This window comes from Bos taurus, chromosome 7 (genome assembly GCF_002263795.3).
Source record: "Bos taurus isolate L1 Dominette 01449 registration number 42190680 breed Hereford chromosome 7, ARS-UCD2.0, whole genome shotgun sequence".
NCBI classification, from domain to species: Eukaryota; Metazoa; Chordata; class Mammalia; order Artiodactyla; family Bovidae; genus Bos; species Bos taurus.
The window spans coordinates 15,301,939-15,324,825 of NC_037334.1; the positions used below are offsets into that span (position 1 = coordinate 15,301,939).

The 22,887-nt window shown below is 51.6% G+C and overlaps 2 protein-coding genes across 8 annotated transcripts in view; both read left to right on the top strand.

The window, feature by feature from the left end:
• The first annotated feature begins 112 nt into the window (after window positions 1-112).
• On the top strand, window positions 113-17,379 carry C7H19orf38 (chromosome 7 C19orf38 homolog). Of its 5 annotated transcripts, none has more exons than XR_009495170.1 (7): window positions 113-5,584; window positions 6,865-6,965; window positions 8,264-8,572; window positions 10,753-10,845; window positions 11,593-11,620; window positions 12,595-13,841; window positions 16,782-16,846. XR_009495170.1 is itself a non-coding variant. In XM_024994899.2 (7 exons), the coding sequence occupies exons 1-7, from the start codon at window positions 6,935-6,937 to the stop codon at window positions 16,917-16,919; spliced, it is 672 nt and encodes a 223-aa protein (XP_024850667.1). In that variant the 5' UTR covers window positions 113-6,934; the 3' UTR covers window positions 16,920-17,379. The 5 variants fall into 5 exon arrangements, 2 of the variants coding, with proteins under 2 accessions (XP_024850667.1, XP_024850671.1); XR_009495171.1 differs by having other exon boundaries at window positions 113-4,766; XM_024994899.2 differs by having other exon boundaries at window positions 113-6,965; window positions 12,595-12,632; window positions 13,807-13,841; window positions 16,782-17,379.
• Window positions 17,380-18,196: 817 nt separating this feature from the next.
• The window catches only part of CARM1 (coactivator associated arginine methyltransferase 1), a 43,522-nt gene continuing 38,831 nt past the window's right edge, over window positions 18,197-22,887 (top strand). Inside the window, exon 1 of one of the 3 annotated variants that reach the window (XM_024994894.2) lies at window positions 18,197-18,818. In XM_024994894.2, coding sequence (XP_024850662.1) covers window positions 18,599-18,818 — 220 coding nt within the window. In that variant the 5' untranslated portion in view covers window positions 18,197-18,598. The remainder of the gene's footprint in view (window positions 18,819-22,887) is intronic. The other 2 variants (XM_024994897.2, XM_024994895.2) reach the window with 2 other exon arrangements.

Here is a 22,887-nt window from a genome sequence, read left to right on the forward strand (position 1 = left end):
GCGGAGTTCATTGGCAGCCGCTTCTGTCCGTTATCCGAAGCCCGCGGAACCAGGAGTGAAGGACCCCCCGAGAGCCTAGCTGCCTGAATGAATGCCTGATGCGCCTGAAAACACTCGATCTTCTACAGATTTTTCTTTGTAAAGCCTCTTTTCTAGCCTCAGTAACTGTGGGGAAAATTACAAAAATAAAACCACGATGGTACATCCTCTTCAGGCAAAAGTTAAGACAACTGTGGTGGAGGCAGCTAGGTCCTGCGGTTTTCCCAAAGTACCCCGCGCGTGACTACTGTTGTTCGAATCCGTCTGGGTGGTGTCGAAAATAGAAGCAGGGCGTGTGCCTGCACGCGACCCGTAGGGCTCGTGTATAAAAAAGCTCAGCTAGGGTGGGTGGAGACTTCTATTAACGTGGGTTCTAGCCGGTCTCTGGTCCTAGAGCTTGGCCTCAGGTCCGATGCCTAATGTTTCATTCCTTGGCGCCTTAGAACCGTCGCTTTATCAGTCTCCTTGTTTCTAAATCGGAGGTGATGATAATTGAGATGAGGCCTGGCCCATAGTGAGCTCCCTGCATTTTTTACATATTGTTTGCTCGGGAGCCTGGCCTCACCCTGCTCGCGAAGGGTATCAAACTCGACAGCCCAGGTGCTTAGCGTCAGCAGAGAAAAGCAGAGTGTGGGCTTTCAAGGCAGATTGCCTAGTTCAAACCATGCCCCATGCTTTACTTGAGGCATCACACTGCTGGGCCTCACGGGATGATCTAGTCCTTGACTGGGCTATTGTGAAGATTAAGTAAGATGATGTTTATTTAGTGCTTGGTGCATCCATAGGCCCTCAGTAAACATTAATTTATATTCCACGTTTATCGCCTTGCTTTGGGCCTACCGCCAATTAATCTCTCATTCTGGTTTAGAGAATTTGGAGGCAACCTAAGCAAACAGATAAGAAAGATGTCATTGGAGAATCGGACTGTGGAAATTCCATCCAAACATAAGAAAAAATGTTCAGATTGGCAGTGTTGAGTTGTTCAAGATAGCCTGAAAAGGTTGGCAGGTGGTGATAATTATGCTTTGAACACAGCTTGTGGCTGTCAACTACACATTTGGAGAGCTTGGGGAAGTAACACTTTGTAATGTCAAAGTTTATGTATGGTCATGGTTGGTATTCCTTTTGCAGGAGGAGGGCAGGGGGACACTGCAAGGTATGTGGGTGTTCCTTACTGTTCCAAGTTTTTCTGTCATTCAGAGTTACTACTTGAACATTTGGAAGTAGTTGAGAATGGGTGATAAATTTTTGTTAAGGATTCTTTTTTAACAAGGGGAAACTCACATTAAAAAGAACCATTTTAAGTAAACAACTCAGTGGCATTTAGTATATTCATAATATTGTGCAACCATTACTTCTACTCACTTCCAAAACATTTTCATCAGGAAGGAATCCCTGTACCCATCCAGCAATTATTCCTCATTCTTTCCTCACCCCAGTCTGGTGATCAATCTGCCTCCATGGATTTGCTAATTCTGGATATTTCATGTAAATGGGATGTTTGACCATTAGTGTCTGGCTTGTTTTTCTTAGCATAATGTTTTTAAGGTTTATCATCATATCACTATTTCTTTTTTTACAGCTGAGTAGTATTCCATTCCATCTATTGGATGCTTGGGTTGTTTCCAAATTTGGCTATTGTGAATAGTGCCTCTAGGAACCTGTTTGTATATGTATTTGTTTGAGTATCTGCCTTCAGTTCTCTGGGGGTATATACCTGGGAGTGAAGCTGCTGGGTCATATGGTAATTCTATGCTTAACTGTTTGAAAAACTGCTAAACTTTCCCACAGTAAAGTTGCACAATTTTACATTCCCACCAACCATGGACGAGGGTCCCATCCCAATTTTCCTACATCCTCATCAACATTTGTTATATTCCATTTTAATGTTAGTATATTCCTTCTGATGTATGTGAAGTGGTATCTCATAGTAGCTTGTTTGTTTGTTTCCTTTCTGAGGATGAGTCCATTTTATTGAGGGGCATCAAGGGAAGGTCTTAGGACTGGGAGGACAATGAGATCTAACATCCTTCTCCTAGCTGGGATCTCCTCAATTTTACAGTCGCTGAAAGCTCAGTGGCTAGGTAGGTTTGTTTTGTTTTGTTTTGTCATGCCACATGGCTTGCAGGATCTCAGTTCCCTGACCACAGGATCTCAGTTCCCTGAACCCTGGCCACAACAGGAAAAGCCCAGAATCCTAACCACTAGGTCACCAGGGAACTTCTAAAAGTTCATAGTGGTTTTGATTTGCATTTTCTTAATGATATTGAGCATCCTTTCATGTGCTTATTGGTCACTTGTGTATCTTCTTTGGAAAAATATCTGTTCATGTCTTTCGTCCATTTAAAACTTGGATGTTGTTATTGTCGAGTTATAATATTCATATATTATGGAATGAAAAAGGAAGAAAGGAAAACAGTGAAAAACCTCTCCTGCTCTTTGCCAAACTCTGCTGTAGCACATCAATACTCCATCTGGGTATTTATAACTCTGCCTTAGCCTTCTCTTCCTATTTGCATCAAGCCTAGAAATTGACCAGAGATGAAAGAGTAAGGTCTTCTTAAGTCTTTCCTGATCATCTGTCCTGCCCTGGGTATGCACACTGCTCCCTAAATTCCCCAGTATATATGGGTGCTTTTGAGTACCTTAATTACCCAAAGAAACTCACCCCAGCTTTTCCTCCCAGCTTTTGCCATGTATGTTATTGTCCGCCATTGTAATCTTGTACAGCAGAGAGCTGTGAGTTGTTCCTTTACCTTATAGTGTTTTCTAGAAATACATTCTGAGTTAAAGCACACTGAGTCAGTCCCTCAGGTTACCCCCAGACATGTTAGAACACACACACACAATAGTGTGAGAATGAGGGCTGTTCTGCTCCCTCAGAAATGGAACCGGGGCCCCATGCTGGGGACACAGGTGGCTATCTTCAGATCCTCCACTGTGCTGGCCAAGGAGATGAGGAAGGGTATGGAAAACACCACAAAGCTTTCCTGCCACGTTCAAGTTGCCTCTTCTTGATTTGCATTTCCTTGGTTGACATAAATGTTTAGCTGTTTTCCCGCATTCAGATAAAATTGATTCTTACCATTTTTCCTCAATTTGTTGATGTTTTGGATGAGATACAGGCCTATAGAGCTACCAACCCCACCTTTTTCACTGTTGGCTGGGACGAGTGGGTGATTCTTATTTTCCCTCAATTAAGTAAAATCCTCCCTCTCCCCCAGTATTCAACAACATGTACTGAGTAGACACTATCAATGTCCTGGGAGCTGTCATCTCAGTGCTGCTCCACTAACTGATTTCAGGTTCTCAGAGGTGCTCAGAAGTCAATGCTAGGTGGGTAGGTAAGGTGACTTATTTCACCTAGGTGGAGTTGGGGAGAGCTTCCCCAAGGAGGTGGCATTGAATTTCAGATTTGAAGTAGTATGGAGAAGAAGAAAGCAGAAAAAAACAGTTCTCTGACATCAAAGGCACTCAGAGTTCAAGTGGCAGAAAGGGGATGAAGGTGGGGTGGGTGGGAGGAGTAGCCAGAGAAGAGATGGGAATCTTGGGCAGACCAGCCCCTCATACAAGGCCCCTCTTTCCTTTGTAATGTTGGCCCAGAATCTTAGCCGAGGGTTCTTATGACCGTGGGGAGTTGGCCGACTGGCTTCTGGAGGTCAGGGATTCCCTTGAAATTACAATCAAAAGATTACAAGAGCGTGTGCTGGGCAGTGTGTTTTGTTTTCCCCACCAGAACCGTTCTCCACCATACTCTGTACTGCTTCACAGCGGGGGTGGAGGGGCTAGAGGGCTGATATCTCCATCCTGGATCAATGTGGCTGCCTTTTCCTCTGCTTTCCAGTTGAGTTTGGCCCTGGCAGGATATCTAAAGGCTTCAGGAAAGGAAGGTCTAGGTATCTATCCCCTGGTTCCTATCTTTTTTGTCTGCATCTTTCAACAAAAGCCCGTAACCCTAGCTCTCTCCAAGTTCCAGGACCACTCCCCCTCCAGCAACTTCAGGCCTGGCTGCTAACAGTGACCGTAGGAAGTCACCGTCCCTCATTGCTCCCCTTTCACCCTGTTCATGACTCCTCAGTTCTGTCTCTTAAGAGCATGATCTGTGTGACAGCTGACCAATACAGGTATGTGTATCTGTGTTACTGAATTCAAAATTCCAGGTTATAGATCCCTGCATCACATTAGATGCTCCCAGGACGAAGTCTTCACTTACATCCAAGACCCTATCCCCTCTACCTACAATGCCCTCCTTTCCTCTCCTTCTCAGGCTTTCGGAGTCAGATGTCACCTCCTCCCAGAAGCCTTCCTTGAACTTCCTGAAGCTAAGTGAAGAACCTTCCTCAGTGACAACTCCAACATAGCACTTCACCAAACGGACTGTCACTGTCTGCTTGTCTGACTCACTGAACTCTGAGCTCCCAAGTGCAGGAGCTGTTTCATTCATCATGGCACCCCTGGTACCCAGCATGGTTCTGAGCCCTGGTGACACTCAGTAATCAGCTGGTGGCATAAATAAACCAAGTATCTCTCCCAACTCTTGTCTCATACACACCCAGTAAAGAGCCACAAAAATAGACTGAGGGAACGTGTGTTGGCTTTCAAGTCAGACAAGCCCAAAATATTTATTGTTCACTGTGTGCCAAGCACTGATGTAGGCATTGGGAAACTGCAAGAGATACCACAGGCTCCGTCTCTGTACTCTGGAGGAAGATATCTGGATGAATTCAGTAAGCTCAAGCATGTTCTATGAACCATGCTGACCTAATCTAGTTGATATTTACAGAATATTACACCAAGCAACTGCAAAGTGTATTTTCATTTTGAGTGCACATTGTATGCAGATATATACTGGGCCACTGAAAAAAGTATCGGACTTCCCTGGTGGTACAGTGGATAAGAATCTGTCAATGCAGGGGACACCAGTTCAATCCCTGGTCTGGGAAGATTCCACATGCCTGTACAACTAAGCCCATGTGCCGCAAGTACTGAGCCAGTGCTCTGGAGTCTAGGAGCCACAACTACTGAAGCACATGCACCTAGATCTCATGCTCTGCAACAAGAGAAGCCACCACAGTGAGAAGCCCTCTCACTGCAACCAAGAGTAGCCCCCCAGTCGCCACAACTAGGGGAAGCTGGCAAGCAGCAACAAAAACAGTGCAACCAAAAATAAATAAAGAAGTTAGGAAAAGAAGTGCCAGTTAAGCATATGGTAACTGGAAGAAACAATAAAAAAGATAAGACCACGAAGCAATGAAATAGAAAACTGAAAATAGGGAAAAACAACAAAGTCAAAAGTTGATACTTGGAAAAAGATTAAAAAACTGAATAACCCCCAGCGAGACTAATCAAGGGGAAAAAAAAGAGAAAGAAAGCACAAATTACTATTATTAGGGATCAAAAAGGAGACATCACTACAAACCCTACAGACATTAAAAAGCAAACGAGGAAATTTAAACAGGTTTATAGTGATGAGTTTGATATCGTAGATGAAATGGACAAACATGAAAATACACGCATGCTAGTTGCAATCAAAGAAAATTACAAGGTACTATCCTGGAATTCAGAAAGGGGATTTTTCTAAGCTCAGAGGGATCTGGGAAGATTTCCTTAAAAATTAGCATTTAAACTTGAGACATGGACTTCCCTGGTGGTCCAGTGGTTAAGAAACTGCCTGCCAATACAAGGAGCACAGGTTCAATCCCTGGTCTGGAAAAATCCCAAATGCTGCAGAGCAGTTAAGCCTGTGCACCACAACTATGGAAGCCCAAATGCCCTAGAACCTGTGCTCCACAAGAGAAACCCCCATAGGAAGAAGCTTGCACACCAGAACTAGAGAGTAGCTCTCACTCGCTGCGACTAGAGAAAGCCTGTGCAGCAACAAAGACCCAGCACAGCCAAAAAAACCCTCTAAGACCTGAAGGAGAAGTGGGATTAGACCAGGTTGACAGAATTGTGTTCCACGCAGGGATGGTGGCATACATGCAAAGATCCTGAGGTTGAAGTCAGATTTGTGTATCTAAAGAAAAAAGTCCACTCTAATGATCCTTTTTAATGTTGGCAACTACACACTTGCATCCTTCCTGGGTGTAAACTTCCAGGTGGGCCTGGTAGACTTGACCAGAAATGTTTAGAAACCAAGGTTGGTAAGACAGACGTTTGGAAATTTCCTGGCTATTAATAGGAGGCAATTTACGCTGCAAACAATGTCATTTCTTCCATTCTGGAGCTGATGTTTGCTTTCACCTGACTGGTGAAGCTCCTGAGACACAGGAGCTTGTGTGGCCTCACCCTATGAACACTCACACTCCACGAACCGAAACACTTTGTCTCATAAATTCTTTGGAGCTACTGTCTGCTACTCTTAGCCCCATTCTTCCAGGCGGCAAGCGGAGGACTTGCCAGGAAGGCCAGGAAGGACTGTCCCTTGCCTGAGGTCACAGAGGCCAAGCCCTAATCATCATGCCCTACCAACTTCCACCCTACACGTTTCAACTTCTGGGCACATGTTGGGCCACCTTTTGTGACTTGGGCCTGGGTTTCCCATACAACCCACGTTCCCTGCACTTCCTCATGCCGTTAGGAAAAAATACACACACACACACACACATATACTGGACCATCTCATCCACCTTTTCCTTCCATCTGCCGAACCTGGGCCCCCAAGGAGCAGTGAGGTGCCAGGCTCTGGTGTGCATCTGTGGAAGGGGTGGGGAGGGAAGAGAGTCCCTTTCGGTGCCCAGTGTGTGTGTGTGCAATTTCCTGCCAGTGAGGAAACACTCGGCTCAAATCAGCCCTGGTTCTCCTTTCCCTGCTCTGGCCTCACAGGAGGAGCTGGCAGCGAGCCGTGGGCCACCCTAGCCTCCGCCAGATTTCCTGACCAAACGCGGGAGGAGAGATGCCCTGGATTGTCTTGCTGTTTGCAGCCGGTGAGCTGATGCCCCTGCGCCACCCCTCACCCTGTTCCGCTCCCTCCATCCACCACCTTGTCTCTGCTGGGGGGCGGCGGGGAGGGGTGCATGCACATGAGCAGGAGCTGGAGAGGCTGAGCCCTGACAGATTTGCCCTAGAGCCTTGGCCAAGGTGCCGGGGGGCACGCGGAGCACGGACGTCTCTTGTGGGGTCTCAGTACCCCCCACATCACAGGTATTAGAAATGCCACCCCACTGGAGACAGCAGTGCCCACACCCCATGACTCAGCCCTGCTTGGCCTCTGCAGGTTTCTACCCCCGGGACTGGGGCAGCAGGAGGATCTACTGGTAGGTCGGAGAGGGTGAGAGGAAAGCTGGATAAGGAAAGGCTTGTGTTGACCTCACCTGAGCCAGACACTCCACGCGGGAACCTGGGGCCACTGGGGAGACACTGGTCCCTCCTGCAGGAAGCCGTGCCCTGAAATCGTATCCCTCATCACAGCCTGGGAAACAAGACAGAATCACTCTGCCCTCCCCTTCTCCCCTCGATCACCCCCACCTCCTGCCACCCAGACTCCTTGAGCACTCCACACCCCTTCCAGCCTCCAGCCTTTGCCTGAGATGGTCCCTCTGCCTAGAATGCTTGCTCCCAGCTCTTCCATGCTGTGTCTTCAGGGAAGTCCTCTCTGGCTACCCTATCACCCTCGTCTCCTTGAGAATGTCAGCTCCCCAGCAGGCATGTCTTGTCTGTTCATCTGTCTGTCCGTCTGTCTCATCCACTGCTCTGTCCTCAGAGCCTAAACAGGGCCTAAACATGGTCAGTGCTGTTGATAGAAGTAATACGAGTGTAACTGTGATGCTGTGCAACATCCACGGCTATTATAATAAAATGACTCCAACAACATGACCTCTCACCATGTGCTGGGCGCTTGATCCTCTCAACATAGCAGTAGGATAGGGACAACTAGGGGCTTCCCAGGTGGCGCTAGTGGTAAAGAACCTGCCTGCCAATGCAGGAGACACAGGTTCAATCCCTGGGTCAGGAAGATCCCCTTGAGCAGGGCATGGCAACCCACCCCAGTATTCTTGCCTAGAGAACCCCATGGAGAGAGAAGTCTGGCAGGCTACGGTCCCTAGGGTCACAAAGAGTCAGACATGACTGAAGCGACAGCATGCACTCACAAGGACAACTAGCCTCCAGTTGTACATAAAAACCAAGGCCCAGAGAGGGTGAGCCATTTGCCCAAGGCCACACAGCCAGGCTGGCCTCTGCTCTAACCACCCCCGCACCTAACCTCCCCTATCTTGCTTTGCAGGCTCCTTGGCGATCCCGGCGCCATCCATCATGCTGGTGCCCCCACACCCCAGCAGTAAAGAGGACCCCATCCACATCTCGTGCATGGCCCCCAGGGGTTTCCCAGGGGCGAATTTCACGCTGTATCAAGATGGGGAGGTGGTGGAGCTCCTGAAAGCCCCCAAGGACCAGCTCAGGGTCATCTTCAACCTGAGTGGTGGCAGCAGGGAGGTTCGAGGGGGACCGTTCTGCTGCCAGTATAGCGTACTTGGCGAGAATAGGCAACCCCAGCTGTCGAACCTCAGTGAGCCTGTGCACGTCTCCTTCCCAGGTAAGTCCCTCCCATCGGCCCTCACTGCCTAGGCTCCATCTTTTCATGGCCAAACCTTTGTAGACACTCTTCTCTCCTCCTGGGAGTCATCACTCTTCCAATTTGCCAGGAGTTTCTTTTCCTCCGTGGATGGAGGAGCCTGGTAGGCCACAGTCCACAGGGTCGCAAACAGTTGGACACGACTGAGCGACTTCACTTTCACCATATGCAATGGGTACAGTCATTCTTCCCATTTTCCAGATAAGGAAACTGAGGCACAAGAGCTGAAGAGGCTGGCACAGGTCACTCAGCCAGCAGGCAGCAGAGCTGGATTTCCACCGGCCTCTGAAGTCCAGACGTTAGCAGCCCTTTCCTTACTGGCCACAGTATTTATGAGCACCTGCTATGCACCAGGCACCGCCCTTGGCATTGCAGGCTCAGCAGCGAATGAAACAAAAGTCCCTGCCCTCTTGCACGTTACGAGGGGGTGGCAATGGACATCAGATGATAAATAAGGAGTTTTGTAAATATTCAGTCAGCTAGTAGGGGACAAGGGAAGTGATAGGAATGAAATAACAGCCTGGTGAAGGGCATCTTTTTTTTTTTTTTTTTGGGTTGTGCCATGTGGCTTGCAGAATCTTAATTCCCCAACCAGATAGGGAACCCAGACCCTTGCAGTGAAAGTGCTAGGGTCCTAACCACTGGACCACCAGGGAATTCCCACGCGTGTCATTTTAAACAGAGAGGAGAGTGATCAGGGAAGGTCTTTCTGAGGAGGTGATGTTTGAGCCTGAAGGATGAGGAGCCAGCCACATGGCTGTCTGGGGCAGGACGGTTGCAGGCAGAGGAAGCTGGCTGTGCAAAGGCCCTGAGGCTGGAGCGTGCCTGGTGTGTTTGAGGGGCGTGGAGGTGCCCCATATGACTGAAGCATAGCAAGCAAGGGGAAAGTGGCTGGGAGATGAGAGCAGGGGGAGGCAAGGAGGATCATGCAGGGCCTTTGGCTGCAGCACGGACTCGGACTTTTTGTCTGAGTGCGACTGAAGCCCTGGGAGTGAAGATGTCTTCCTCTGGTCTTTCCAGGAGTGGGGGCTGGGCCTGGTCTTTGGATCAAGGAGGAGGAGGGAGGGGAGGGAGAGAGGGAGGAGCCTCGGGGTAGACTCCCTGCGTCACCAACAGTCAGAACTTTCCTGCTGCAGAGAGAAGGCTGTAGCCAGCAGAGGCCCACAGGTTGTGATGACAGAACACTCTCTGTGTCCTTCCCCGGCCTCAAGTTCCACTATCAAAGGCCCCCTTCTCTCACCTTGGTCCTGTGGTCTCAGAGTAGGGCGGTAACAGCTCTCCTGCCCCAGATGAAAGAATGAACAAGGGCTAACACTGAGAATACCCAAGTGAGCGCCTCTCCTCCCCTCCTGGCTAATTCCTGACCTGTACCAGGGTCCGGGCATCTCCTCCTGGCTCTCCTGAGAGATTCCTTGCCTCTCTCCAGGGAGGGGCAGCCAGATCTCTTGCAGAGACATAAACTCTGGAGCTGGGGATTCATGCTTCTGTGGCTACCTCTGTGTGGGCCTCAGAGTCCACCATGTGGCTGGGAATGGGTGTTGTCTGACCCCGTTACCCAGCCAGCAAGACTCTTCAGACCACAAGTAACTGAAAACTGGACTCAAATTGGCTTCAGCAACAAAAGGGGATTTGTTGGTTTACTGAACTGAAATTTGTTCATGGCACTGATTTCCATCATGGCTGGATTCAGGTGCTCAACGGTGTCAGGAATCATGTGCCACTTCTCAGCTCTGCTTTCTTCTGTGTCTTATTCTTAGGCAGGCTCTCGCTCTCATGTCAGAATTGTATACCTTGGAGCTCCAGATGTATATCCTGCTGGTTTTGCAATGCTGGCCTGAGAAATAAACCTCTCTTCCCAGTAATCTAGCAAAGTCCAGAAATTAGTTTCATTGGCTCAACTTGGACAACATGCCACTCCCTGAACCAATTAGGTTAGCCAGGGGTAGGGAATATACTAACTGGACAGACAGAGTTGCTAGATCCCCAAGGTCTAGCTGTACCTAAACCAAATGTTTCTGGGGTATAGGGGGAGGGCTGACTCTCTAAAGGTAGCCCAGATGTATGCCAGGAGTCCCACTTTCTCCCTGCACCCCCACAATTCCATGGCCTACCCAATCTCTTTTTTCCCCATCTTCCTCTAGTGCCCACCTGGATCCTGGCACTCTCCTTGAGCCTGGCTGGAGCCGCTCTCCTCCTCGCTGGACTGGTGATCATTGCCCTGATCATCAGGAAAGGTAACAGCAGGCGGAGAAAGCGTGGCTCACCGGAACTTGCAAATCCATTAAAATCCACTCCAACTCACATCCATTGTTAGGAGCACAGAGGCACACAATTGGGAGTTCTTACTCTAAACACTTAGCACTGAAGAACCTTTCAGAATTTCAATGGTGGTGGTGGGCAGGGGAAATTCATATATATATGGTAAAATATACATGATGTAAAATTTGCCATTTAACTCTTTTTTTAATTTACTTTTTATTATTTATTTTTGAATATTTTTGGCCATGCCATGGGGCTCGTGGGATCTTAGTTCCCCAACCAGGGGTCAAACCTGAGCACCTGGCAATGAAAGTGAACCGCTGGGGAATTCCTTTTTTTTTTAAAGGTTTAGTTTTTAAATTTTAACTTCTACTGCTCTACAACCATCACCACCATCCATCTCTTCATCTTCCTAAACTGTAACTCTGTCCCCATAAATACCAACCCCTGTTCCCCCTCCCCCAGCCTCTGGCACCCGCTGAAATCAGCATTTAAAAATAATTTTTTTACATTTTTGTACCTTGCTTGAAGTTTTTACCAACATACATTACTCATGTAATTGGGAGGGAAAAGTGTCTTCAGTAACTCCCCCGTTGAGAGGGAAATTTGCCAGGGGAGAAGGCAAGGCTGGGTGGCAAACGTACAAGACGCCTTGTTGGTTTCTTAGCTTTTTGTAACCACGACCAAAATCTAACAAATGCTTTTTGTTTGTTTGTTCCCAGTTAAAGTAAAAAACTTGAACAAGAGACGGTGAGAACATCCCTGGAGACCCTCAGAGGGTAGTTTTTTGGGGAAAAATTTCAGTCCCAAGGCAGGAGTTTCTGATGGGCATTGAAGAGCTGGCCGGGTTCTAGGGGCAGATGGGTACTTACAGGGCTCCATCTCAAACAGCACCCTCTGGTCAATGGGCGGGTTAATAAAAATAGGTGCTACTATGGCACCCCACTCTAGTACTCTTGCCTGGAAAATCCCGTGGGCAGAGGAGCCTGGTAGGCTGCAGTCCATGGGGTCGCTAAGAGTCGGGCAGGACTGAGCGACTTCACTTTGACTTTTCACTTTCATGCACTGGAGAAGGAAATGGCAACCCACTCCAGTGTTCTTGCCTGGAGAATCCCAGGGACCGGGGAGCTTGGTGGGCTGCCGTCTATGGGGTTGCACAGAGTCGGACACTACTGAAGTGACTTAGCAGCAGCAGCAGCAGGAAGCGCTTAAGGTGTGCTCCACACTGTACTCCATGCTGTGCTGGGCACTCTGGACCTTGAGTTCACATTATCCTCGCATCAGCCCTGGAAGTAGGCTCTATGAATGACCCCTTTTAACAGATGAGGAGACTGAGCCTTCCTCGCATTCTTTTATTGCCACTTGCCAAAATGTGTTAAGCAATCATTCTAGAAACCCATAGTGAGGGGGAGGCGGGTGGGTGTGCCCTCGCGTCGTGCAGCCCCCAGTGTGTAGCCTGTAGACAGTGGCCCTGGTTCTTGGGCGTCAGAATATATACTGGCCCCAGCCTCGGTTTCTCCTCTTGGAGAGAGGGGCAAACACCTTGCTGCCTGGTGGCAGAGTAGCCCCAGTGGGGCTCCTGCAAGATATTTCCATCTGAGGGGTTTCGGTGTGGGCGAGGGAGGAGGTGGGTGGGGAGGAAGGATCAAGTTTAGGGCCAGGGCTACCTGGAAGGAGCCTCCTGCCTAAGACAAGTCATCACTTTCTCCCGAATCCCTCTGCAGAGAGCGAGAGTCCTGCTGGGTTAACATCGCCACCACAGGTCTGTGCCTCCGTGTTCCTGTCCCTTGCCTGGGCAGAGTCACTGCCTCAAAATGCCATCGGGTCTCACTACTTGCTGCTGAACCCCATCTACAGCTGTTCACTTCCCTTAGAATCCAGAACACATGCTCCTCCTCTTTCCCTTCCTCCTCCCCCCTCATTTTTCCTCCCAGTTTTCACCTCTCTCTCTTTTTCCTTTTTGATGCGAACAGCTTTCACCTCTTACCTTTCCCTGCCCTATCCTCAAGCCGTTCACTCATCCCACTCTCTGCCTAGAATATTTTTCCTCCCTGTGTGGTCTCCATCTAAAGGTCACCTCCTCTAGGAAGCCTTCCCTGACTCCCTAGGCAGGATCTATTCTTTCTACTTACATTCCCCCAGCACCCTGTCATACTTCTTAGCTCTCAGTAGACACACAACTGAGTAATCATTGCATGCTTGGGTGTATGATACTCAACGCCAGTACTGGACCATCAGCTCCAAGAGGGTGGGGAGTTGAAACTGTCTTGTCTGGAGCCCCACTTGTGGTCCAGAACGTGCTGTTCTGCTGGCTTCCACCAGGGGGGCAGAGAGAGAGCCTGCCTGTGAGGTGTGATGCCCAGGAAGGGGCCCTATGCAGAGAAAACTCCATTCTCTGTACCTCTTTCATTGTTTCCCGTATTCATTGAGCATCTACTATGTGCTAAAGCCTGAGGGCTCCCGAGATAACCAAGACAGAGGTGATTTCTGTCCACAAGCCTACACTCCAGTGGGGAAACAGCCCATGACAAGCTGGACACTGTCTGGGATGGGAGGGTGGTCCCCAGAGGAAGTGGTGTTTAAATCAGAGAACTACAGGGGGGAACAGGGAGTAGCTGGGTGAAGGGTGGGCAATTAGTGGGAGAGCCCAGGATAGGGGGAGAAAGCAGGAGCTGAGACGAAGCACCCATTTTCTGGAGGGCAGCCAGAGGTCACCTAGGGAGAGCCTGAGCAGAAGAGGGACACAGTTCAATTTGCAGCTCTTCACCCTGCAGAACGGGCTGGTGGGCGGACAAAGAGATTGCTGGGTGATGGACTCCATGCCCTTCCTCAGGGTGGATTTAGGGCCTGTGGGCTTATGGGGAGGGCCTGGGAAGTGGGGGGTGAGCAAGAAATCTGAACTGGCCCCCACCCTGGTCTTCCTCTCTCTGTTCCAGACATGTCCTTCGACAACTCCCTCTTTACCATCATGGTAAGTCATCCCGTTTCTCGTATCCAGTTTTATGCTTCCTGTTCTGACCACAGGAAGATGGGGGCTACCAGGGGGGCTGGGCTGACCTTTGTCTCTGGACTTCTAGGGCCTGGGAAAAGCCCAGAATCACTAAGCAGGGCTTGTTTTTGAGCTGAGAGTTGGTTCTGGAAAATTCCAGGGGATTGGAGGTAGCCACGCTGTCCAGGGCTTTGTGGGGCAGTGGGCAGGCCCCTGGTTGTCCGCACCGCCTTTGCACTCACAATGGTAACAAAAGACGACCTGGGGGCTTCTTTGAAGTCATGGAGCCTTATGACAGTCTGGTATAAAGAAAAGACCACTTTCATGTTCAGTTTCAAGAATTTCAGCTTAGTTGTCCAGACATGTATTCCCTTTCGCGGGAGGAGGGTCTCAACCTTCACACCCACCCCTGCTCCTCACCTCCTGTTTAGCAAGGCATTGCTCTCCCAGATCACATAGCATCCCGGCTAGGATTTGAAACCTGGTCTATGGATGTCCTCTGCACAGCTGCATTTTGTGGTGGCCTTGGGGTAATTATTATTCAGTAAATTAGAGATATCTGACCCGTGGATACCATGGATGAAGACAGTGTCCAGCTAGGGGAATACCCTGGCTGTCCAGTGGTTAGACTTTGCACTTCCACTTCAGGGGCCATGGGTTCTATCCTTGGTTAGGAAACAAGATCCTGCAAGCTGCCGTGTGGCCAAACACAGAAACAAAAAAATGTCCGGCTAGCTTCTCTCCATGCAGAGATGGGTACAGGTCTGGGGTGCAGGTGGTCCCACTTGAGGTGGCCTCAGGAATCCTATTTGTATAAATGGATGCTTTGGGACTGTAGTGAGGGAGCCAGGGGTGCAGTCAGTTGGCTTGGGGCGCCACTGTAGGAAGTAGGGGTGGGGGGAGGATTGGATGGGTTTGACATAGCCTTCCTGGGCATCTGGATAAGAACAAGATGAGACCCTTCATCCCCTGAGCTTCTTAAATCCACAGGGGGAGGCAGACGATAGCACATTGGCTAGGGGGTGCCCAGGAAGCTAACACATTCAGATGGGAGATGTGGGAGGTCTAGGAGATAAGTGACAAGCAGGAGATAGCGGTGGAGGATTGATCCAGGCTCAGGGCATGTTCTCCACACGGCCCAGTAGAAGTGGTGCATAGGAGTGAGGAGTGGAGGGGGTTCCTGTGCAGAACTTTGACTTTTATCCCAAGTGACGTGAGAGCCCTGGAAGGTTTGGAACAGAGAGATGTGACCTACTCTACGTGCCCACAAGCGCCCTCTGGTGGCTTCAGTGAGCACAAGCTGTGGGGGCCGTGGGATGACAAGAGCCTGGGGACCAGGCGCAGACAGCTCAGATGGTTCAGGCGCCAGACGTAGTGGGTAGTTTGGTCCAGCGTGCTGGCAGCGGAGGTGGAAGGCGCGAACAGATGCAGGTCAGATTCAGAGGATGGGAAACACGGCACTGATTTCAGAGTAGATGAGTGGGCGGAGGGAGAAGGAGCCGTGGCGGAGTCCTTGAGAGACAAGAGAGGGGCCACCTCACCCAGTGATGCTCCAGAGCAGATGGAGACTGGCTTCAGTCACTGGTATACAGATGGTGGGAGGAAGGCGCTTGGCACCAACCTGTCCAGCCCTCTGAGGTCTCAGTTCAGGGAACAAGCTGTTAAGAAAAACCTGGAGAGTAGGGCATGTTCTAAAACCCTCCCTGAGAAGCCACACTGCTCAAGGCACTAGCCTGGTGATTTCTGCTTCCCTCTCCCCACTTTTAAAAGGCATTTAAAACGAAACGATGGGAAGACAGGAAAAAAAAAAAAAAAACAAGGAAAAAATAACATTTCTCAGTATCCTAGTCCTGGAGACTTTAAATATAAATGTATATAGACTATGAAATACATCCAAATGTAAAAATTATCTATAATCTATATTCATAAAGTTCTCTTCTATTTCTTAATCCCTCTGCACCCACTGATCTCCACTCTGCGCACACACATGCAGGTAAACGACCATTAGGAACTTCTTGCACATACGAGCGAGCAAAGGCAAAAATAGCAAGTCTGTATCCTCACACTTTTTAACACAAATGACAGCATGCTAACCATACTGTTATGCACGGATGGCTCTTTTCTTTAACAGTAAGTTCTAGTGATCTTTTCTAGTTTTTTTTTTTAATCATTGTAAAATATAAATGAAATTTACCATTTTAGTCATTTTTAAGTGTACAGTTCTGGGGCATTAAGTATATTCCTATTGTTGTACGACTGTTACCATCATCATCCTCAGAATTGTATCTTGGAAAACATACCCTGTCAAGGAGTTCCTGGTGGTCCAGTGGTTAAGACTCACCATTCTACTGCACGGGGCCCAGGTTTAATCCCTGGATGGGGAACTAAGATCCCACAAGCTGCAAGGTGCAGCCAAAATAAAACACAACAAACTTCTTTGCCTATTAAACAACTCCCCCACTTCAGACCCTGGCACTCACCATTCTGCTTTCTGTCACTTTGGTGGATTTGCCTGTTCTGGATTTTTATAGAGAAATGATGCCATACGGTGTTCATCTTTATGAGTCATAGCCACCCCAGGATGAAGGGTACTGCCACTCTCCCCCACTGTACAAAAGGGGGAACTGAGACATAAAGAGGTCGATTACACCACTAGGAAGAGGTGTAGCTGGGATTTGAACCCAGGCTGTCTGGTTCCCTTTTCAGTAGACAGCAAGACAGGACAGAGGGCAGGATCAGGGGCCTGCAACTGTGTTTGTGTGCAGATGTGTGTGTGTGTGTGTGTGTGTGTGTGTGTGTGTAGGGGGGGCAGTGAGGTGAGACCTGATGGATTGTGGGAGTCTCAGCCTCAGAAAATGGGGCAACCCAAGATCCAGAAATCCCAAATCACTTCATTCTCTATTTTTCTCTCTACGGACAAAGAAAATGACTTCGGAAGAAGATGCAGCCAACCTGGATGCTCCTTCAGGCTCCACTGAGACACCTGGACCCCGGAAGAGGCCCACCTCCACGTCCTCCTCACCTGAGCCCCCTGAATTCAGCACATTCCGGGCCTGTTAGGGGAGCCCCTCTCTCTGCGTGCCCTCTGTTCAGCCCTCCCCTTGGAGCTGGCCAGGCTGTGTAGGGCCTCAGGTCCCTCCAGCTACTTTGGGGACTTCTGGCTGCTGCTTTCTCAGGGAACTGAACAGAAGAGACAAAGGGGATCCCTGGCCTTGTGATCTTCCTCACTGAGAAGCAGGAGTGGGAGAGGGGGTGAAAGCATCGACCTGGAGTCTGGACGGAAAGAAGGAAGCATCTCAGGATTTCCAGCTTCTCAACCTACCAAAGAAGGATCCCTTCTGGCCGTTAGCTGGGCTGTTATGAATCTGAGCCTCGCACACTCCTCCAGTTTCCTCCTTCCCATCACACCTGATTTGGCCAACCTGACTGGATTTTTGGAGCATAGGGTCCCCTGGGTGGGATATATTCTGTGTGCCCTGCTGGCATGCCTAAGTTATTAATTATAATGTTTGAGCTGTTCCCAAGGTCTCTATGGAGTGTAGTCCTTCAAGCCCAGGACCTCTGATGTCTAATCACTGATTCCTAGGGGATGGGGAGAAGTACCCCTCAAGTGCATGCAGTCAGGGTGGTGTCTGGGGAGGGCCATGGGGGTGTCAGGAGAAGAGATCTACGTGAGGCAAGGGGCCTCAAGCTCCTTTGGAAACCCTGAAAGAGAATGGGGCCCTGGAGTAGTGGATTCACTGGCCAGTCATCACTGGGGGAAGGAAGAGTGAATGAGGGGGTCAGGGGATAAGGGGGGTCCAACAGTTTTTTGTGGGTAGAAAACAGTGAAGGGCCTCAGAATGGAGGAGGAGGGCACTGGGGGAAGGGGAAAAGAGGAGCCGTTGAGTGCCGGAGAGGGGTTAAAGATGGGGTTCAGGGGCTAAGTCCTGGCTCAAACTGCTCTTCAAGCGGGCGTGCTGGGGGGTGGGACCACAGGCTGGGGCGTGGTCCTACGTTCTGTCCCCGCCACTCCAGCCCTTCTCAAGAAAGCAGAACCTCACAAAGCAAGGCCCGGTGAGGGAGGAGCTGGACCGGTATAGGGGCGGGGCCTCTTCGAAGTTGGACCCCGCCCCTCTGCGTGCCGCTTCACAAAGCCGGGCGGGACCGGGGGCGGAGCCAAGCCTCAGGCGTCAGACCCGCCCCCGCCGTTTCCCTGGCCAGAAAGCCACCTCACAGCGCGGCCGCCGGCGTGGGGCGGGGCCCGAGGGCGTGTCCTCAAGGCGAGCACCGCCCCCTGGCCCGAGCTCCGGGCCCCGCCCTTCCTGGGCCTCCTCCACGGTCTTACAAAGCGCGGCCGGCCGTTCGGGCCACGCCGGGGTAGGGGCGGGGCCCTAGATCTAGGGGCGTGTCCGCGCGGCAGAGCATCACCCTTGACGTACGCTCCCACTCTGCAGTTCCTGGGCCGCGGAGTCACCTCACAAAGCAGCGCCCATTCGCGCGGGGCGGGACGGGGTGAGGGGGTCCGGCCCCGCCCCCTACCGTGCTCCCCGCCAGCGCCCAGAGCCGCCTGCAGGGGGCGCTGCGCCAGGGTGGCCGGGCCGCAGCGGCGGTGGCGGCGAGGCGGCGCGTGGCCGGCAGGCGGCGCTGCCCGGCTCGGCCTCGGCCTCGGCCTGCTCGGCGGCGGCGGCAGCGGCGGCGGCGGCCTGGGCCCGGGCGCGGCGGCGGCGGCGGTGGCTGGGCCTGGAGCCGGATCTAAGATGGCAGCAACGGCGGCGGCGGCGGGGCCGGGCGTGGGCGGCGCGGGGGCGGCCGGCACGAGTGTCACGGGGCCCTGCGGGGCCGTGTCCGTGTTCCCCGGCGCCCGCCTCCTCACCATCGGCGACGCGAACGGCGAGATCCAGCGGCACGCGGAGCAGCAGGCGCTGCGCCTCGAGGTGCGCGCCGGCCCGGACGCGGCGGGCATCGCCCTCTACAGCCGTGAGTGCGGGGCCCCGGGGCCGGGCTGCGCGCGGGGGCTGCGCACGAGGCCGGTCGCGGTGGGGGGAACCCTGGCCGGGAGGGACGCGGTGAGGTGCCTGGGGTTCCCAGGGTGAGGGGCCCTGGTCCGTGGGGGCCTGATGTGGGGTCTGTGGGGCCGAACCGAGGGAGCTGGGTGTGGGGGGGGGCCCCCGAGTGAGGGGCGTGGAGGAACGGTGTCAAAGGGCAGAAAGAGAAAAGAGGGCGTGCGTGGTGGCCAGAGGTGAGGTGCCCCGAGTGCGGAGGGAAGCGGGAAGTGGGGGGGTAGTGAGGGCCCTGAGATTGGGAGAGGGTGGGCAGGAAGTGGGGGGCCGAGAGTGGAAGGCAAGAATTCTGAAGAAGCCGGGGGTGTGGGGGCTGGGTGGGAGGGGAGGGGGCCTGGGCGTGGGAGAGAATGGGAGTCTGGGGGCGGGTGTGGCCGCCGTAGCGGAGAGGAGGGAGGGGTGTGGACAGCCTCGGGCCATCCAAGGGACCCTCTGGACTGCTAAGGACGGTTGGAAAGTGGTGCCCAGTCTGGGGCGGCCTGGAGGACCCTGTTCCACTCATCTGGAGGGCCTGGCATTCCCGACCCCCGAGTGGGAAACTTCTGGATCTGGGGAGAGGGTCCCTGCGAGGGTGGTGCGAGCCGCTGGGTGTGCGCCTCGTGGAAACGTGGACGGCTGGGGCCCTTTCTTGATGCCGGGCTCCGAAGTAAGATGTAACACTGCCTCCTCCCTCGCCACGGTCCCCCGATCTTCCTTTTTGGGGATGTGAGAAACTGGTTACATTTTCAGAAGCTAGTTTCAAAACTGACATTTCGGTGTGGGGCGGGGGAGAAAGATCTCAAATGTGTTTGCCAAGACCCCGCGTCTTTGTAGTTCATCCTTTTTCTTTCTCTTCTTACTCCTATCTGTTCTCTCTTGTTCTTATCTGTTCTCTTCTCATTTCACATTTTGTTATTCTATTACACTCAGCTTTGTCTCTCCCGGTTTCTTGCTCTGATGTTCTCCGTGTGTCACTGAGAAGGCTTTTCCTGGTGGTGGTTTGTGTGAGCGTTTTGCCACTTTGGGCATGGGGTTTTCCGAAGGGAAGTGTGTGGAGCAGTTGGTTCCCACACAGAATTCCTCACACCCAGCATCACACCTCTTTTTGCTCCGGCAGAGCTGGGTCTTCTTGGACCAGATGAGGGGAGAAAAGAGTATGCCAGGTGGGTATCGGTGCTCAAGACAGACACTTAAGCTCTGAAGGGCCCCCCAGATCATAAGCACTGCCATTCATTCTACATACATGAATGGGCACAGCACCAAGTAAGGCATCGTTTCTCAAACTAGGGTCCCAGGGCTGATCCTCAGAGGAGTTCCAGGGGAGTTGGTTTTTCTTTGGTAAATAAACTTCTTTTGATTTTAGGAAAGGCTTAGATTTATAGAATTACTAGGAAGATTGTACAGTGTTCTCATATACTCTCTTCACATCTTTCTCCAGGAGAGTTTTATTATTTAAATTTTTTTACGTGGTTTTTAATTTATTTTTGGCTGTGCTAGGTCTTCGTTGCTGCGTGGGCTTTTTCTCTCGTAGTGAGCGTGGGCTGTTCTCTAGTTGCGGTGCTCGACTCGTTGCAGAGCATGGGCTCTAGAGCACCTGGGCTTCTGTAGTTGCAGCACATGGGCTCAATAGTTGTGGCTCTCAGGCTCTTAGAGCACAGGCTCAGTATTTTGTGATGCAGGGGCTTAGTTTCGAGGCATGCGGGATCTTCCTGAACCAGGGATCAAACCCATGTCTCCTGCGTTGGCAGGCAGATTCTTAACCACTGAGCCACCAGGAAAGCCCCTCCAGGAGAGTTTTTACTTTCCTGTTTTTGTTTTGTGGATACACTTGGAATTGTTACTAGTTATAATAAAGGAACACTTCTGTTTGGGGTGGTCATTCATAACTGAAGTGATCTTCAAGAGGAGAGAGTCTGCATTTCTCACACCGAGAGTCTCAGTCTGGAATGACAAAAGTCTCAGGGATCTGAGATAATTCCTGTCCCCTTTATGCCCAAGTCACTCTGGCATGGAGTTGAGAGCATGGTCTGTGGTCTTGGCTGAGCCTGGTTGTATTGGTTTCCCAGGGCTGCTTAACAAACGGAGTGGCTTAAACCAATAGGAATGTATTCTCTCATAGCTCATGGGCAGAAGTCCAAAGGCAAGGTGCTGGCTGGGTCACACGCACTCCAGAGGCTCTAGAGGAGAATCCTTTCTTGCCTCTTCCAATGTCCAGTGGCTCCAGGCATTGTTTGGTTGGAGGCCACAGAAATCCAGTCTCTGCCTCCATCTCCACATGGCTGCTCCCCTGTGTCTCTGTGTCTTTCCCTCTAAGGTTGCCTGTCACTGGATTTAGGGGCTTCCCAGGTGTCTCAGTGATAAACAACTCGTCTGCCAATGCAGGAGACACAGGAGATGCCTGTTCAATCCGTGGGTTGGGAAGATCCCCTGGAGAAGGAAATGGCAACCCACTGCAGTATTCTTGCCTGAAAAATCCCATAAACTGAGGAGCCTGGCAGGCTACAGTCCATGGGGTGGCAAGAGTCAGACATGACTGAGCGACTGAACACGCACACATGAATCTGGAATCTAAATCCAGGATGATCTTCATTCAGTCAGTCGTGGGCGCTAAGTCATGTCTGACTCTTGTGACCCCATGGACTGTAGCCTGCTAGGCTCCTCTGTCTGTGGAATTTTCCAGGCAGGAATACTGGGGTGGGTTGCCATTTCCTCCTCCACAGGATCTTCCAACCCAGGGATCGGACCCGAGTCTCCTTCACTGGCAGGAGGGGACTTTACCACTGAGCTACCTGGGAAGGCCAGGATGATCTTAGATCCTTAATTATGTCTATAAGGATCCCTTTTCCACGTGAAGTCATATGCACAGATTCTGGGGGTTAGGGCTTGGGCATATGTTTGAGGCCATCCACTGTGTGGGCTGGACTGGTGCCTGGCAGGTAGTTGGGGGCCTCTGTGCCTCGGTCTCCTGGGTGGCAGGATGGAGGTGATGACAGGGCTTGGTGGCACAGCGTGTTTGCTCAGGGAACGAACTCCCGTAACAGGCTGGCGAGGGCCTCGGAGTTGGCAGCCTCAGGGCGAGGCAGTGCTGCTTCCCAGTTGCTCTGAAGTCTGCTGGGGGAGTGCAGAGCCTCAGATGAGTGAGCAGGCTGGGCCTGCTGGGCGTGGACGGCTGGCCACGGTCCCCTGGGAAGAGGCAAAAGTGGTCTGGCCTCTGGGGGGACTTGGGGGCAAACTGCATTGTTGGCAGCCTCAGGCCTTCTCTTGGAATGAACTTCCGTCCCTGGACTCAGCATTTCCCATCCTGGACCCTTCTGGGACCCTTCTGGACCCTTCACCTGACCTGCTTTGGCCAGGTGAGAAGGCTTCAGGAACCCTGTTCTGCTCACCTGTCCCTCATGAGGCGGGGTCCTGTGAGCCACTGGTGATCGCCAGATACCTGACATTCAACTGTGTTTGAGGGGTCAGAGCGGGGCATGAGGGTTGGGGGGTGGGCCAAGACATCCACGTGAATCTCCCCGTGCCTCACATCTGGGAGGTGAGAGTCTTGAGCACGGAATCTGACTGGTGTGAATCACTGGCTACTCAGTCTTGAACTTGCCATTTCACCTATCGCGATACCTGTTTCCTTACCGATAGCAACAGGTACCTGCACACGACCTCAGTTTCCTCCACTGCAGAGAGAATAGTGCCACCGGGGGCCTGGGAATATGGGGGAAGTGGAGCAGGGAGTCCAGCCATAAAGGGTAGGTTGGTCCACAGATGTTATCACTGGTGATGCTATTGGTGTGGAATGGTGAAGAGCTGGCTTTTCTAGTAGAAAGTCCTGTATGCTGTGGGGCTGTCCAGCTGCCTCCCATCCCCAGCAGATGGGAGAAGGACCCCCTAGGGCTGCCACCTCTGTGTCAGGTGGCAAGGCTGGGAGATGGGCTCCCCTGATGGCTCAGTAGTAAAGAATTCATCTGCCAATGCAGGAGACACTCAGGTTCAACCCCTGGGTCAGGAAGATC

Excerpts from the sequence above, each read along its gene's own strand:
- C7H19orf38 (XM_024994899.2), top strand. The coding sequence starts at position 6,935 with ATGCCCTGGATTGTCTTGCTGTTTGCAGCCG. Across the intron at positions 10,846-11,592 it reads TGCCCTGATCATCAGGAAAG|TTAAAGTAAAAAACTTGAAC; the intron begins GTAACAGCAGGC and ends GTTTGTTCCCAG. Across the intron at positions 11,621-12,594 it reads AAAAACTTGAACAAGAGACG|AGAGCGAGAGTCCTGCTGGG; the intron begins GTGAGAACATCC and ends ATCCCTCTGCAG.